The 15,981-nt window shown below is 32.2% G+C and overlaps 2 protein-coding genes across 8 annotated transcripts; one reads left to right on the top strand and one right to left on the bottom strand.

Annotated features, from left to right (window-relative positions):
* The first annotated feature begins 3,081 nt into the window (after positions 1-3,081).
* Positions 3,082-9,082, top strand: LOC113861224. Of its 5 annotated transcripts, XR_003504156.1 has the most exons (14): positions 3,147-3,355; positions 3,603-3,668; positions 3,808-3,894; positions 4,477-4,575; positions 4,925-5,020; positions 5,186-5,251; positions 5,346-5,436; positions 6,955-7,022; positions 7,124-7,189; positions 7,528-7,578; positions 7,812-7,876; positions 8,299-8,383; positions 8,620-8,675; positions 8,757-9,044. XR_003504156.1 is itself a non-coding variant. In XM_027493900.1 (13 exons), exons 1-12 carry the CDS (start codon positions 3,194-3,196, stop codon positions 8,351-8,353), a joined length of 972 nt encoding a protein of 323 aa, XP_027349701.1. In that variant the 5' UTR covers positions 3,082-3,193; the 3' UTR covers positions 8,354-8,383; positions 8,757-9,082. The 5 variants fall into 5 exon arrangements, 3 of the variants coding, with proteins under 3 accessions (XP_027349701.1, XP_027349700.1, XP_027349702.1); XM_027493900.1 differs by lacking the exon at positions 8,620-8,675 and having other exon boundaries at positions 3,082-3,355; positions 8,757-9,082; XR_003504155.1 differs by having other exon boundaries at positions 8,299-8,675.
* An 873-nt stretch (positions 9,083-9,955) lies between these two features.
* LOC113861164 lies at positions 9,956-13,630 on the bottom strand. Of its 3 annotated transcripts, none has more exons than XM_027493789.1 (6): positions 13,229-13,630; positions 13,081-13,151; positions 12,647-12,887; positions 11,762-12,041; positions 11,534-11,611; positions 9,956-11,412 (listed from the first exon to the last, which is right to left on the bottom strand). In XM_027493789.1, exons 3-6 carry the CDS (start codon positions 12,883-12,885, stop codon positions 11,362-11,364), a joined length of 648 nt encoding a protein of 215 aa, XP_027349590.1. In that variant the 5' UTR covers positions 12,886-12,887; positions 13,081-13,151; positions 13,229-13,630; the 3' UTR covers positions 9,956-11,361. The 3 variants fall into 3 exon arrangements, with proteins under 3 accessions (XP_027349590.1, XP_027349592.1, XP_027349591.1); XM_027493791.1 differs by having other exon boundaries at positions 11,530-11,611; positions 13,229-13,510; XM_027493790.1 differs by having other exon boundaries at positions 12,647-13,151; positions 13,229-13,510.
* Between the last annotated feature and the right edge of the window lie 2,351 nt (positions 13,631-15,981).

Genomic DNA, 15,981 nt, shown 5'->3' with positions numbered 1-15,981 from the left:
TTATCAGTGGACACTTTAGACAGTACTGCAGAGTAAATTAGTCCTGGATGATCCTGAAACTAAGTATTGCACGCAATTTTCCCTAAAATTCCAACTCTAAAATAAATCACTATTCTAAAAATTTTAATTTCCATCTACTCCTTTTGATACTAGAAAGTCAGAGACAGCGAGAAGTTCTAATCCAAGAGTTGCTAATTAATTCGTGAAATTTGGGGCGTTACAGTTTAGGTATCTTCTTCATTCTCACTTTCATCATAACTTATACCTTCAAAGTTTATCACATTTGGCATCTCAAAATTATTTTGACTCTTTTTTTCTTTTTGATATGTCTCAATCTCTTTTCTAACTTCTTTTAGACACTTGAGACAAGCTTTCACGTTATCCTTCTTTCCAATTAAATGTTTCATTCTAGTGATTCCAGCACTCATAACTTTTCTACAAAAGTTATATACAATATTGTTTGTATCTCCATCTTTCACCGAATAAGCATATTTCCATCCCGGGTCAGAACGATTAGAAGCTCTTGAACAATTTGATGAAGATTTATGTTGAGCCATGTTAAAGGTAGCTGAAATAAATAGATTTTTTTTTATAGGAAAATCAAAGAAAAAATAGAGATGTGGGAGAGGTAGAAATTAAAAGATGGAAAGGGTAAAACTTAAAAGAGGGAAATTAAGAAAAAATTAAAAAAATAGCTACTAGAAAAAATGGAGTCGTTGGAGATGGAGGTGTAGTCGTCAGAAATGTAGGTTAGAGTTGCCAGAGATACAGGTGCAGTCATTGAAAATGAAGACGAACTGCACCACAACAAAAACCTAAGGAGCCCGAAACAAAGAGATATCTTAGCAGAGAGCAGAGAGAGAAGTCACAGAGAGCCGAAAGAGATCACAGAGAGAGAGAGAGATCATAAGGAGAAGAGAGGGAAAAACCTAGACTTTAGGGTTGGGTATTTGGACTGGATCGAGTCTGGCCCAAAACTGCAAAAAAACTCATTTTTTAACAAAAAATGTCATAACGACTACCATGGCAGAAATGACATAATATGACTTTTTTTTGCGCTACCATACAATTCTGCCACACCACAACGAAATTTTAACGACCGTGTCACCATAGCCACCGACATTGAGCTATACATAACATGAACATATGACATTGTATAGTGGTACAACATGAGACTTTTCATCCACACATAAATGGTGTCCTATAGCAGAATGAAAAAATTGAGTGAAATTTGTTTTAAAAAATCATTATAAGAGATTTTATGGTAAATAATATAATTATAAAAAATTACAAGTGTTTTAAAATCTACACATCTTTAAAGGTTTTGAATAAGTCCAATAAAATATTATCTAATATTAAGAGAGAGTATGAATTATAATATTTTAGACAATTTTAAAATTACGACTCACTTGTTTATATTTTAGATAATTTTAGAGTTATGATTCACTTGTATATGTACCTTTTAAGTTGTCTATAATTCCTCTCGAAGTTTAACTAATTTAAGTTTAAAGACTTGTATTTTTATAATTATTTTTAGCATAAGCTTGTATTTAAAGTTCAATTTTCACTGTATGAGTTTGTGCTTCTTATAATTTTTTTAATGCTACAATTTTTTTTATTTTTTGGATTAAAATTTTGATTTCGTATTAAAATTTTAAATATGATTAATAATATTTTTGATAATTTAATTTTTAATTAAGTTCAATGATATCTATAATTGACGAAGTTGACTATATCTAGTGTGATAAAGTTTTACTTTTATTATTGTACTATTATGAGTTTGAAAACAATACTTGTAGAGATATTTAATATTTATTACACTTTTGAGTCTTTAATCTAATAAATATTTTTTAATAAAATAATTTATTATATTTAAATATTTAACTCAACTATAAAAAATCTGACTAACCAAGCTTTTTAAGTTTTAAAAAAATCCTTATTTTAAAGTGAAGGAAAATCAACATTAACAAAATTTTGAAAAGATTTTAAAATAATTATTTAATTATCTTAAGACTTCAATTCTAATTATCCTGTTGCAAGTGTAAAATATCTAGGTATAATAGTAAATTTTTTTTACTATAATTGTCATATGATATTTTAATTTACTTCTTCATTCATTTTGCTTTTATTAATAATATAAATATTTTTTAAATAAAATATGTTACCTTACTTAAGATATAAAATATATCAAGTCTTTTGTCACTTAGATAATTTTTATTGGTAAAAATAATAAAATTTTTATTACATGTACTAACTCCCGAAATATAAAAAAATATACACTATTTTATACTTTTTAACTTAAATACATTTTTTTTTAAAATTAACTTTTATTAAAATGTTCCTAATTTTTTTTTGTAAACATACTTCCTCTTTTTTTTTACGTTCAAAATTTTGTATACAAATTAATATAATGATTGATAAATTAATTTTATAAATTTTATCACTTATTATTTTTATTATACCTTTTTAAATATAATAATTTTTTTAATTTGTTTAATAAAAATATTGTAACTAAATTATATAAATCAAGAAAAGTGGTTGAAATAGTTAATATTTTATTTTTGAAAATTTAATTACAATATTTAAAATATACCCCTAAGTAAAGTTAAACTTTATTATTAAAGAAAATAAAGTATCGATTTATTTTATAATAACATATTCATATTTAAATCTAAAAAATAAATATATTGATTCAATAATGTCTAATTAATAAAATTAAATATATAATTTAAGAATCTAATAATACTATAACAACTAAAAAAATTAATTTTATTACATCGTATTAAAATGTTAGAAATGTTTTTTAATGAATAAAAAATATTAAAAAATTAATAAAATATTCCCAAAATTTTAGAAGAAATCTTATATCAAATACAAATAAAATCTCTAATCTTTTTTATAAAAAGGAGGAAAAGAAATTATCATTATTTTATTTTATTTATTATTTTTATTAAATAAAGATTAATTATTGAAGGTATAAAAATAATTATTTTATTAAATTTGTAACATAAGAATAATAAACGAAGAAAGTAAAGCTATTGAAGTGTAAAGAATAGAGGAAGTACAATTTGGAAAAGATTTGTTTGGACTTGGGAGACTCCTCACCATGCAATTCACTATTTCCTTAGAAGAAAGGGAGAATTTGGTGCAGTTGTAGTGTTGTTAGAGAGAGTGACACACAAACGCGCGCAAGATGAAGAGTATGGTGATGCCATTGACAAGGGTCTCCCTTTTTTGTCGCCCAAATGGCCATAAAACCCTTTCCTTCCCTCTCACACGCAACCCTTCCTCGCCCTCTCTCTCCCCTCTCTCTCTCACCCTTTCCATGGCCACCTCGCCCCAATCCTCCGCTCCGGTACCTCTCTCTCTCGCACACGTTTTCTTCCACCCATTTCCACAATAATTTGCTTGCTCGCTTCAAAATTTTAACTTTGCATAACATGATTCCAATTTTTATTTTTATTTTTTTTTTGCTTCTTTTATTGGGTGATTCGAAACTCTGAACTGCTTAATAGTTGAAAGTCTGTGTTTTTCAATGACGATGACCACAGCTCATGAATAATAATAATAATAATTTTGTGCTTTTGCTGTTTCTGAATCAGACTGTGTCCCCTAGTGATGCTAACATCAACAAAGATGATGTCTTTCAATTAATTCAGGCACATCAGGTATTTTATCTGTTAGTTATCAGTTCAATATGTTATGAGTGGACTTCAAAGTAGTTGAAATTTAATGTTTATTTTTGTGTTTGTACTTCCAGGAAGATTGGTTGTGTTTTAATTTATTGGGGTTGTTTTGTTATGATAGGAAAATGCTGCTAGACTTACACCAGTTGAGGAAATTCGAACTTTTCTTGATCGTAGCGTACGAGGGATGCTCTCTACATTCTCTAAGGTTTCTATACTTTCCTTACAATGACTTATAAACTGATAGTTTTTTCCTCTGGTGAGAAATCGGTGATTATTTCTCAGTGTAATTTATGAGAATCAAAGAGTTAATTTAGGTATCTTTTCAGATGTTGAAATGAACAGCAATCATCCTTTTCTTCTAAAAAAAAGTGTTGTGTGATTTATATAGGTCTGGGCTGGCACAATATCAATTTATATATAGCTTTAACTGGACACATTGCTGAAAGCATATTTGAGCAATATGACTTACAAAAGAATGGAGAGAGAGAGTTTTGCCTCTTTGGAAGTTTGGTTGTGACCTTTCATTCACACCACAGTATTCAGGTTTTTCTTGTACTAAAAGACAAAGGGAACTATAAACACCCTTCCCACCAAAGTAACAATCCCACCAAAGTAACAATGACAAACACAACAACAATAATAAAATGATTAAATTCCATGTTTGGTAGAGCAATGATATTGAAATCTGACTGCCTTTTGGTGTTCATATATTCGGAATTTGTTTTACTATTTATTAGCAGACAACTTGAATACCCTCTTTTCATCTGTTTTTATTTTTAATGTGCAGAAGCTTGAGGGTTATCCATCAGGGTCTATGGCTGACTTTGCATGTGATGCAAATGGATATCCTATATTAGCAGTGAGCGACCTGGCAGTTCATACAAAGGTTTATCTTTTTTCTTTTCATTCCCCAAATTTTCCTATTGTTAAAATATGATAATGTAAATAAGTTAAAGATTAAACTTGTTTGGGCTTGTGAACTGAACTGACTTCATAAGAAATATGAGATTTGATGTTTGAGGTATAGTGAACTGGCTTATATATATAATTATCCAGTACATTTTGCTGAATTTGGCTTGCAACAATATCACAATTTCAATTTCAAATCCTATGCTTTATTGCCTCAACCAGAACATGGCCTTGTTAACAATTATAATTCATGAGAACACCTTTCGTGTCCGACACCTACCCAATTAAAAGCTTGCTTCCATTGCTAAAGAGTCTTTTTCTTGCAGGATTTAACTGCCAATCCTAAATGCTCATTGCTTGTGGCTAGAGATCCTGAAGATAGGACTGATTTAGTGATTACTTTACATGGTGATGCTATCACTGTAAGTTATTATCTTCTGTTTATTTCCCAGTTAAACATTGTTTCTTTCTGTGGTTTCATTTCCTATTCCTTTTACTATTGTGTATTGGATTACATAACTATTATATTACAGAATCATTATATGAAGGTTTAAAAGTTTGAATTCATTCTTGAATTTTTTTTTCAGGTACCAGAAAATGATAAAGAAGCCACTCGAGCTGCATATTTGGAAAGACATCCCAATGCATTTTGGGTAACTTGGTTTATCATTGTTCTCTATAGCTCACATTTTCCTTATGCTTATTGTTGTATAATTAGAAACTGTGAAAAAAATTCAAATATTGAAGGTTGACTTTGGAGACTTCCGATTCATGCGCATTGAACCAAAAGTTGTACGATTTGTGTCAGGTGTTGCCACAGCTTTGTTAGGATCAGGAGGTTTGTTAACCATGCCATTCTTGTAGGTTAATTTTGTTGTTAATACTGTTGTGCAAGGTTCCTCTAGTTATCTTTGGATGGAGTTTGGAGGGGAAGGGAAGGGAAGGGAGGGTTAACTTTTCATTTAAGTAATCACTTTGCTTATTTGATTTATTTATTTTTTTGAATGAGAGGAATAAAATAAAATATTATCATGTAAACTTCTTGTCATCCTGATAAGATCCAGAAAGTAGTATTTTAGAATAATAAATAGTAGTTAATTTTTAGAATAATAGTTAATAGTTAATTATATGTAATAGGTATGCTGAGCAGTTAAAATGTTTGGTGTAGGTAGTTAGTTTAAACTGGAGGATAGGGTAGAAGAGGGGAATGGGTGAAGGATTATTTATTTATGGTTGAAACCTTGAAGGTTAGGGTGATTTGCATACAAATGGAGAGCTTTTAGGGTTAGATTTGTGGATGTTTGGATGGCATGAAATTGGCAGAAAGCACTTATATGATGACCTTGTCTCTGAAATGAACAAGTAAGGGTGTGTTCGTTCTTGATTTAATTTAAAATGTATTGTGATCTTAACCAACAAAAATTTAGGAGTGGATTCATCCATACTCTCACTTTAGAGACAAACTCTTTTAGAGGATTTATTTTATTCTCTTTGTTACTTATGGGCTTCTTGACTAATTAAGAAACACTTAAGCATCAAAGTTACCACACCCCTAAAGTGATACCAAAGCATCATGACTCCTAGTAAATATTTTGAAGTATACAAGCCCAATATCAAAACTAAAACAAGGTACTAAGTTCATTTTATTTTTAGAGTTAGAATCCGTTGACACTAAGTATTAAACTTAAATACTTACACCTCTTAATACATTTTCATAGAATGTAAGATTGACCAGTTCAGTTGTTGAATTATTTTATATTATCTTCATGATCATATATATCAAATTTCACACAATTTAAACATTTGTAGGTATGTTATCTTAAATTCGATATTTACTTGTATTTTAAAAACATAATACCTGTAATGAATTATTTATTAATTTTGATTTTATATGAAATTTTATAAAGTTGATTTATTTGATAAAAACTTTAAACTAACGGTTGGATTAATCAATCTTACATTTTATAAAAAGTTATTAAGTAGTGTAAATGTTAAAGTTTGAAACCTGATGTCAACGGATCCTGTCTCTTAATTCTAAGTTGAGTATTTCTTGATGATAGCGCATTCTGCTTTATGTGGGATGATCAAAACTGTCTTCCAAGTAAATGCTTTGATTAGAAACTATACGGGTTTTAGGATAGCTTGCATTGCAAAGAATATGTGATGTATCATTGCATTTTGGGGTGAAAATTTTATCTTTAATATCTACTTAATTGTTATTGATCATTATGGCTGGCCATCACAATTAGAGGCTTTAGCAATGAACAAATATCATCTCTGGACCACCAGTGAATTTCTTGTGTTTTCTATCCTTTACAGTATAATATTATTGGTTATCTTTTAACTTCGATTGCAGAGTTTAGTGGGGACGAGTATAAATCTGCAAAAGTTGATCCTGTAGCTAAGTTTTCCAAGCCAGTGGCGGTAGTGCTTTCTAAGTGACCCATTTTGACACATCTAAAATGGCTTTCAGAAAACAGAAGTCAGACATTTTTTATTCTAATATAAATTGTGTTATTTGACAGTCTCATATGAACAAAGATCATGCTGAAGATACAAAAGTGATTGTGCAGCATTGGACATCAGTTCCAGTATGTCATCTTGACTGTATATAAAATTTCAGCATAGAACAGGCCAGGCTATTTTATTCAATTGTTAATATCATGTCAAATTCCCGGTGTGCAATATAATATCTAAGTGTATGAGAGTAATATTGAGTGGGGCATCAACTAGACAGGCATAAGACTAGAAGGATTACTTTCTGATTGTCATGTATTCACCAATTTTTTATTAAATGTTTATGCCATCAATGCTAGAGCTTTAGGGCACTGGAAAGGTCAATAACAAAATAATATGTTCTGGCTTCTTTTCTGAGGGATGAGGGGATGATGTTCGACCATAGTTTAACTGAATTGTTCATCATCTGCAGGTGGACTTTGCATACATACTGGATTTGGATAGTCTTGGTTTCAACGTTAAGGTATTGCCACTGTTATTTTTTTTATATCATTTATGTGCCCATTCCTTTAGCACTGTTTTCTTTAATTTGAAATGTTAAAAAATCATCTATAAATTTGACAAATGAAATCTTTATTAAGTTGGTCCTTTCAAGTTTCAATAGTCTTTTATCCTCATCTGCAGCTTTTTAATTTATTTTTTTTGAGTTTGCAATATCTACTTTCTTTATTAGAGGAATTATACATCTTTTTGTAGGCTGGTTATCAGGGTGATACTTTCAAGCTTCGAGTCCCTTTCCCACGACGTGCAGAAGATAGAAAGTAAGACATCATATTTTACATAAACTCCCATCTCCTGCTGAAAAGGACATATCTACATTCATTAGATGAAATATGCTCCTGTTTTCCAGTTTACTTTTGCAACCCGTGCTTTTGTGTGAACATCTATGAAAATGGTATTAGTATATGCTTGACTGTTCAATTGATTAAATTTGATGCTGTTAAATTATCAGATAACAACCTCCCCTGTTTTCACTTTTCTTTCTACTATCATCCTCTTAGGATGGGATTAATCGTGTCCATGCAAAGGACTCCTTGCTGATTAAGTTATAAGTAGGTTGTAGGGTTCTTATTGCCATGGCCATATGGGTTTCTGATAAGGAATTAGGCAAAATAACCTATCTTGAAGCATTTTGGTTGGTTTTCTTTTCTGCAGAGAAGTGATTCCTTTACTGTTCTTTCAGGGATGTTAAGACTCTCATTGTTGAGATGCTTCAAGCTGCTAGGCCACATAGTTGATTGATTACACCACAGGTCAATGATGAACAGGTGCTCATCCAAAATTCATCTAATCCTTCAATTCATTTGCTTTGGTCTCCCAAGATTGTTATCTTCATTTGGAGATTAGTTGGCCATGCCTTGCAACTAGATATACCACATAATTATTAACTCTTTATTCCAAGTACTTGCATATGTATTGCTTAATTTTGTTTTTCTGCTACTTTTAGACCAACTTACAAATCATATCTTTAGTAACCCTTAATTTGAGTTTCCTGGTTTGATAGTAAAAAAGGAACCATCGCAGTCTTGAATTGCAATAAAGCTTGCAAAATGTCAAAAGGTGGTGAAGGAGACACTTGAAAGATGGGATAGTGTGAGAGGTTCTTTCTGTTCTCATCCCTTTCTGTTTGAAATGGTGCAGCACCCACCGGTCATCCTTCAGGAGAGAGGACAAAATATATGCGTTGAAAAGTAGACGAGTAAATGTATTTCTATATTCAAAAGATAAAATGACAAAGCAAATGGTTGACTTTGTTTACTTCTTCTCTTATACGCTATTTGTGAATTTTCATGGGCAAAAACACTTGAAAATTCAGACATACAAGTGATGTAATAGTCTCTCAAAGATACAACAAGCCCATTGTACATATATGATTATGTGAACTTCCTCCAGGTGTACACTTGTTGAGAGTTGAGACAATATATGAATAACCCTTTTGAGAAACAATAATAATAATTATTTTTTGGCTATATACAACAGTAACTTATACATATACACAAGCATTCTTTGAATTTGTGAGCACGTACTTGATCTATCACAAGTTCAAAGAAAAAGAACAGTTAAGATACTACATTTGCCTTGTGAGAGAAAGTACAGCAATGTCACATCTGTTTGTTTGCTTTGATGGTTTGTATTCTTTGACATCATGGGTACACTGTGCCAAGTTAGAGGCTATTGCTGAGAGAATATCATGTCAACCAAATTTTGCTAAATGACCAAAGGACTTAGCCCACGCCATGCCCTCTTTTTAGATATAGGTGCTTCTGTTGCTTTAAAAAGAAAGCACTATTAGGGAGGTAGAGTTACTAGGCCTAACGGTTTCTTACACTTGAACATGTTATCATGGCATAAAATTTCTAAATCCTAAGATAGGTGGTGTAGCCAATTTTAATCCCAACAAGTTATAAAGAACTTATCTAAAGTTTTGTCGTTTCAGAAAATATATCAGATACTAAGTCTTATTTATTTGATTTATTATGTGAAAAAAAAAACTGTTTTTACTCCAAGTTTCTACTAAATTATCTATTTAGTAAAATAATAACATTAATGAAATTTAGTGCAAAACAATCTATTCAAATAAATACACGCTTTTATGATGAAATCTGTTTAAGTACTAGCTAGGAATTAACTTAAACGAGAGATATTAGAAAAGGAGAGAGTTGCTGATTGTTGAGCACGACGAAGGCACAGCGCGTTGCAACACTTTTTTTTTTTTGTATAATAATATCCTTTCTAAAAGCTAGAAAATGGAAAATGGTACCTTCAAAGGGGCAAACATGCACGTTTGTATAGCTGTCTTCGGTGTTAACAAGTCAATTTTTTTTTTCTTTTATGATTTTATGAAACGGTTTATTCTTGTGATTATTTTATGATCAGTGATTTATTTCACATCACACAACCAATCTGTATTTTTTTTCAATGTCCAAAGGTCAATTTGTGTTAAGTGACAACATATAAAATATATTTTATCCAAATTTTATATCCAGCAAAGAACTTGGGGTGGCAGATCTCTTGTCCCGTTGTGTATGCGTTGCTGAAAACAAAAGCCAACCAAAACCAAAGGGAAATATTGGGTGCCCTTCGTTCTTTCCTTTTCTCAAATTTTTGGCACTGGTGATGCCTGAATCCTTTATTAGAATGATTGAATACAACTCAACCTTATTTTCACATAAATAAAAGCTTGCACTATAACCTTTCACGTGTTTCAACTACCTTTACTGAAACACTCGCAGATGTGAACAAGGTTGTGGGATCATAGAAATTTCGGTGGTATGGGATTGCACCTTTGAGAATTGTGGCATACACGCTTAACTGTCTAGGCTCTCCTTAGTATGAACTTGGACATAACTTTCTAGAGGCGGGCGCATAATATAATCATGGTAAATCCCACCCTTTATTATTATTTTGTGTAAATTAACATCTGAACACATCAGCATAATCTATACACCATTTTAAAAACAAATTCTATACTTCTTTTAATTTTCAGCCTTGAGCTTAAAATAGCACATGGTAAAAAGTGATATGGGTACCAAAATGGTATACAACATGAATAAATATGCACGCGCCTCATTTCTTTTTTATCAAAATCTCCTCTAGACAAGCGTTTAGATAGACACAACAAAAAAATCAGTGAGATACCGTGGTAGTACATGTAGGTGATGCTTTATTTGGACTTATGCTACCCTGCAGAATGATGGATATGCATGAGGCTTACAATCCTTGAAATCTCTTTTTTCCTTATTGGTTAACCCCTGCCCTATCTTTAATTGTTTTCAAGCTTCGTCTGGTGGTCAAAAACTGTGTGTTTTAATAACATCATCTCCGAAGGTGGGGCATAACATGCATAACTGGGTTTTGCCAGAAACATCATCCAATCTCACGCTGCCCATTTCCCCCTCCAGGCTTCTCTTGAAACCCGGGGAAAAAAATGAAAGAAAAAAAATCCATGAAGAGGGTGCGGAACTTAATTGGAGAGAGAGAGAGAGAGAGAGATGGAGAAAGATACAAGCTGAGAAAATAATTTTCTTAATTAATTGAAATGGATTGGACCGGATCTTACTCGTTTACAAAAACATGAGGGGGCGCATACATGTCATCCCAATTGACTTGTGAACACAAATAAAAAAAACTTGAATCATCAATTCAAACATCATCATCTCCAAAATATTTCAGGTTTCAGCAGAAAAGGGCAGGGCTTCTCCCTCTTGTGTTGTTGTGGATCCGCTCAAATGTTATGGCACCATAATCATTCAGAGTCACTTTCCATGCTTCCCATAGCCTTCAACCCCCTTGGTCTCTGCATCCAAAACCCAATCCATCAGCAATCTATGGCATATGAATAAAGAGAATATATACAAGTTGTAGATCTAGTCACAAAAGCAAAGTACACCACACAACACACCCCACCAACCACGTACCTTCTTGTTACTTTTCTTCTCCCTAACTTCATATCTCTCTTGGCACATATCAGTCAACCACGCTCCAGGACTCACCAACTGTAACCCAACACAAATAAGCGATTAGGTGTGAATCAGAAATATAATAAAGATCCCAACCCAAATTCACCCACCACAATTTTTCTTTTTCCCACTAAACAAAATTAACATAAAAAAAAATTAAAACAGAAAAAAAGAAAATTAACTTACAAGTAAGCTTCTTTGGATTATCTTTGCCCTTTTTTTGGGTCGCTGAGGAAGCTTGCAACCCTTCATAGCAAGAAAGTCTTCTTCTTTCTCCTTGCTAGAGAGAGTGATGTAAAGCTTGGGCCAAACAAGGGCTCTTTCTTCTCCGTTGTTCCCATCGCCGGAGATTTTACCGTTTTCCTCCGCCGACCCCCTTGTTGTGTAGTACCGGTCTTCCTTCTCCGGCGACGACGATTTCCTATTCTCGCCGGCCGACGACCGGAGTATCGCCCCGTCGGAATTCCTGCACCCAACTTCCACATCAAAAATCACAAAAAAAAAATTGACGGAAAAAGGGAAATTTCAAGCATTATCACAGATATAACAGATCTAATGCCTTCCAATTATGAGAAAAAATTAAGAAAATAAAAAACAAGGAAACAGTTCCACCCAGAAGGGTAAGTACATGCTTACGGCACCCCATCTGGGAATGAAAAAAAAAATTGACATTACATCACCAAAAATCATTTTTTTTTCTTCTCAGCCGAAAAAACCAACGGTAAATGGAAAAACAAAAGTGAAAATTTTTCTCCCTTTGCTGCTTTGCTTCTCTTGCTGAGAGAATTTCCCATCAACCAAACAAAGGGAAACCACATCGTCACATTACATAAATCAAAACCCAGTTTTTATTATCTTCTGGGAAACCAAACAAAATGGATTAAAAGGGGGGAAAATCTCTCTTCGATGCTTCTGCTCTCTTCCTCTGAGAGAGATTCTCAACAACCCACCAGAGGAAATAGCATCATTACATTACATAAACCAAAATCACAACTTCTCTAGGAAACCAGCGAGAAAGAGAGAAAGGGGAGAAGAATATGAAGAAAACTCCATGATGATTGTTGTTAGCACCTTGTGAGGCGATTGGGTGGTGGTTGCTGAAGATGAGTGGTTTCTTTCTCTGACACAGCGAGACCAGAACGATGATCCACTGCAGAAGCAAGCTTCCTTCGGATTCCACCGTTAAGTCTCGTTGAAATCCGAGGGTCTTTCACCCTCACACATCGAAGCCTCTTTCTGTTACCCCACTGCAAGAAAAACTCTGGCTCCGAAGCCTTGCATCCTCTCTGGTTCCTCTCCTCTGTCTCCATTTCTACAGACCAAAAATCAACCAAGTTTCAATTTTTCATTCCACAACCAACTCAGAACCACAGATACGGTAATTCCCAGCACTGAGTTGGAGGGGCTAAAAATGAAGGAACAAAGGCCAATTCGGGTTTATGGGTGTGGAGTGTGGTGAACTGTGCAAACATGATTCAGATAAGAGTTGAAAAGAATTGGAATACCAAAGTGTGACGGTTTGCCTCCAAACTCAAGATCTATCCTCCAAAGGAGACAATTCCTTGTAATAAGTATCCTACAACATGAAAGGAAGGGCTCAAAACAAAGAACATACAACAAATCAGTCTCAACAATAAAGTGAAGAAAACTTACAATGATACAAGTTCAGGCTAAGAGAAAAAGGGTATGCGTTTTTTGTTCTTCCCCTGCAAATAAGCAACACCAGCGACCAAAAACAGAAGAGAAATCACAGATCTTCTTCTGTGTTGTTAAATTTGCAAACTTTCTTCTTTTGCAAATTCTTACACCTTACACACACTCTATCTCTCTGGCAGAAGTGGTGTATGCGTATTCTGCATCAGTTTCTCTCTCCCTCTTCTGTGTTTTCTTCTCTCAAACTGGAACAGAGTTTGAGGGGCTATTCTTCTCTTCTCTAACCATCTCTCTTTGGGTTTGTGTATTTATCCTTCATGTGGAGTGATGAGAAAACTAGAGAGAATCAGAGCCGTTGGATTGGGAACGAAAGGGTTTGGTGATTGATCACAGTTTGTGGGTCCCATACCCTCAGACTCTTCTTCCCTTTTTCACTCTTTTCCCAATAATTGACAAACATAAATAAATTAGAATTAAATAATAATATTATGATTTTGTATTGTTTTGTAGGAGTAGCAGATGGACGGGGTTGTTATCAGACCTGACCTGCCCCAGTCAAACGGATTGGGCTTATAATTGGGTTTGGGTTTGGGCTTGGGCTTGGGCTTCTTTCAACAACGTAAGTGGAGCTTAAGTCAAATAAATTTATCGTTTGACCCAAAACGAATAAATTATCTTTTGGGTTTATCTAAACTAAACTTGACTCCTTTTAAAAAGTGGGCCTCCTTTTGTTCTAACCCACAACAAATTACTGATTAAAAAATAGCCTTTTCTTCTATCTAATCTGCACCCGTTAATGAATCGATATTCCCAACCCATGACTTTTAAGCTAATTAATATCAGCCAATATCTATGAAAATATTGAGATAATGTCACATATGAAGAACTTACTACTTTATTAGTCAGCTCACAAAATATTTTGAAAAAAATTAACAAACAATCTTGTATTATTCTAATAATCAGTTTTAAGAATGTCACCTTGCATTAATGCATGTCCTATTCTCCCTATCTTTTTAACAGTCTTTTGAAATTTTAAAGCACTTTCAAGTATAAGGGAAGTGGAGTTCTATCTAGTAGGAACATTTAATTTTACTTTGCAAGTTTTTTTATCTTAAAGTTCTTAATGATACTTTTGAATTTATCAATATAACTAGGAGAAGTACAAACAAATCTAACAACATTTGTAATTTGACTAGTTAAAGCATGTATATCTTGTAATGCATCATTAACAACAATGTTTAATATATAAGCACAACATTTAACATGCAAATAATCATCTTTTAGTAGATGGAATTCGAATCCTCTATTATGTTTTTTTAATATCAACATTATTTAAACTTACATTATCAACAATAATATTAAAAACTTCAGAAATTTGTCATTTCAAAAGACATTGTTCAATCTTTCTTACAATAGTTTCGCCTTATAGTTCTCGATCAATTAAAAAATTCATATTCTTTTTCAATAGAACTTCAATAATCCATAATTTTTTAAGCTTTTTTTCTTAATTAATATACTGATTTCAACGATATATAGTAATGATAATCTTTCTAGAAATATTTAATTTGAGTTACTCAACACTCAATAAATATTTAAACCACTCTCCCTCAACAAATTTAAATGACAATTCATCAACAATAATCATTCTAGCAAGTTCTTAACTACATATCTCAACATCAAAATTAATAGTAGTTGAAGAACAATCAACCCTTTTGCCATCTTCTTTTTTAAATTGTTAAAACTTTTTGTATTGACTTAACAGCTGAATTTTCAAATTACTTGTCCTATTTTTATGTGAATCAACAACATACATGACCTCACATCATTATGCAATGAGTTAGGGATATATTCTTTGAAAAAATGTTCTCATGTCCATAATCTAGATTTAATAAGAATCTTCTTGCTATTTAGATGCTTCTTTAACATTTCCTTTTTTGTCATTTGTAGGAGCTTGAGGTTGTTTGTAATGTTCTGGGGCTCATAGAAGGTTGCACTTCATGTTTTAGGAAAGAAATAAGGAAATGTGAGGTTTTCAAATGAGAAAGTAAGACGTTAAGTTGCTAACGAGTCAGTAGAGGAAGAATAGTAATGAGATTTAAGAAGTTTGGTCTTGATGTGCAGCTGGTTGAGTGTCGCACAGCATCAAGTTTAATTTGGTATTTATTACTCAATTTTGGGTTTTGAGAGAAAATAAAGCATATTAAATAAGTCAAGTAGAGAAAGCACATATATGAGATGAAAAGTGATTGGGCTATAAGTTTGTGTTGTCTACTTGTCTAAAATATCTTTAGAGTGATTATTCTCTTTCTTATATACCTTTTGATTTGTTGATAACCATCAATGTGATGCTATATTATCTTAAAACACTTTTCTTGAAGGTCAACTAACTTTCACTTAGTTGTGACTTGTATTTTTTTTTTTTATTATTTAGCTTGGATTAAAATTTTAAGTTTAAGTATTTACCTCAAGCGTTTTATTATTATTGTCATTATTACTTAGGCTTGTACTCCGTTTTCTTGATTTTTTTAATGTAACAAGTTTATAATTTTTTATTTTGGTTTAACCCTTATTTTTATTTAATTTTGGGTTTTTTTAATTTTTGAATTTAAGCTTTGATATCATATTAAAATTTTGACTATAAGCTCAATTTAAAAGTGAAAAAGAGTAATTGAGGCTTTTTTATTTAATTAATACATATTTAAAAATAAATTCCTAAAATAAGATTTATTCCAAACTATTTCTTTGTCCAGGGC

This window comes from Abrus precatorius, unplaced genomic scaffold (assembly GCF_003935025.1).
Source record: "Abrus precatorius isolate BTA unplaced genomic scaffold, Abrus_2018 Scaffold3, whole genome shotgun sequence".
In the NCBI taxonomy this organism is placed as follows: domain Eukaryota; kingdom Viridiplantae; phylum Streptophyta; class Magnoliopsida; order Fabales; family Fabaceae; genus Abrus; species Abrus precatorius.
The sequence above is the reverse complement of the archived record's forward strand: the minus strand, read 5'-3'. Positions and strand labels throughout refer to the sequence as shown.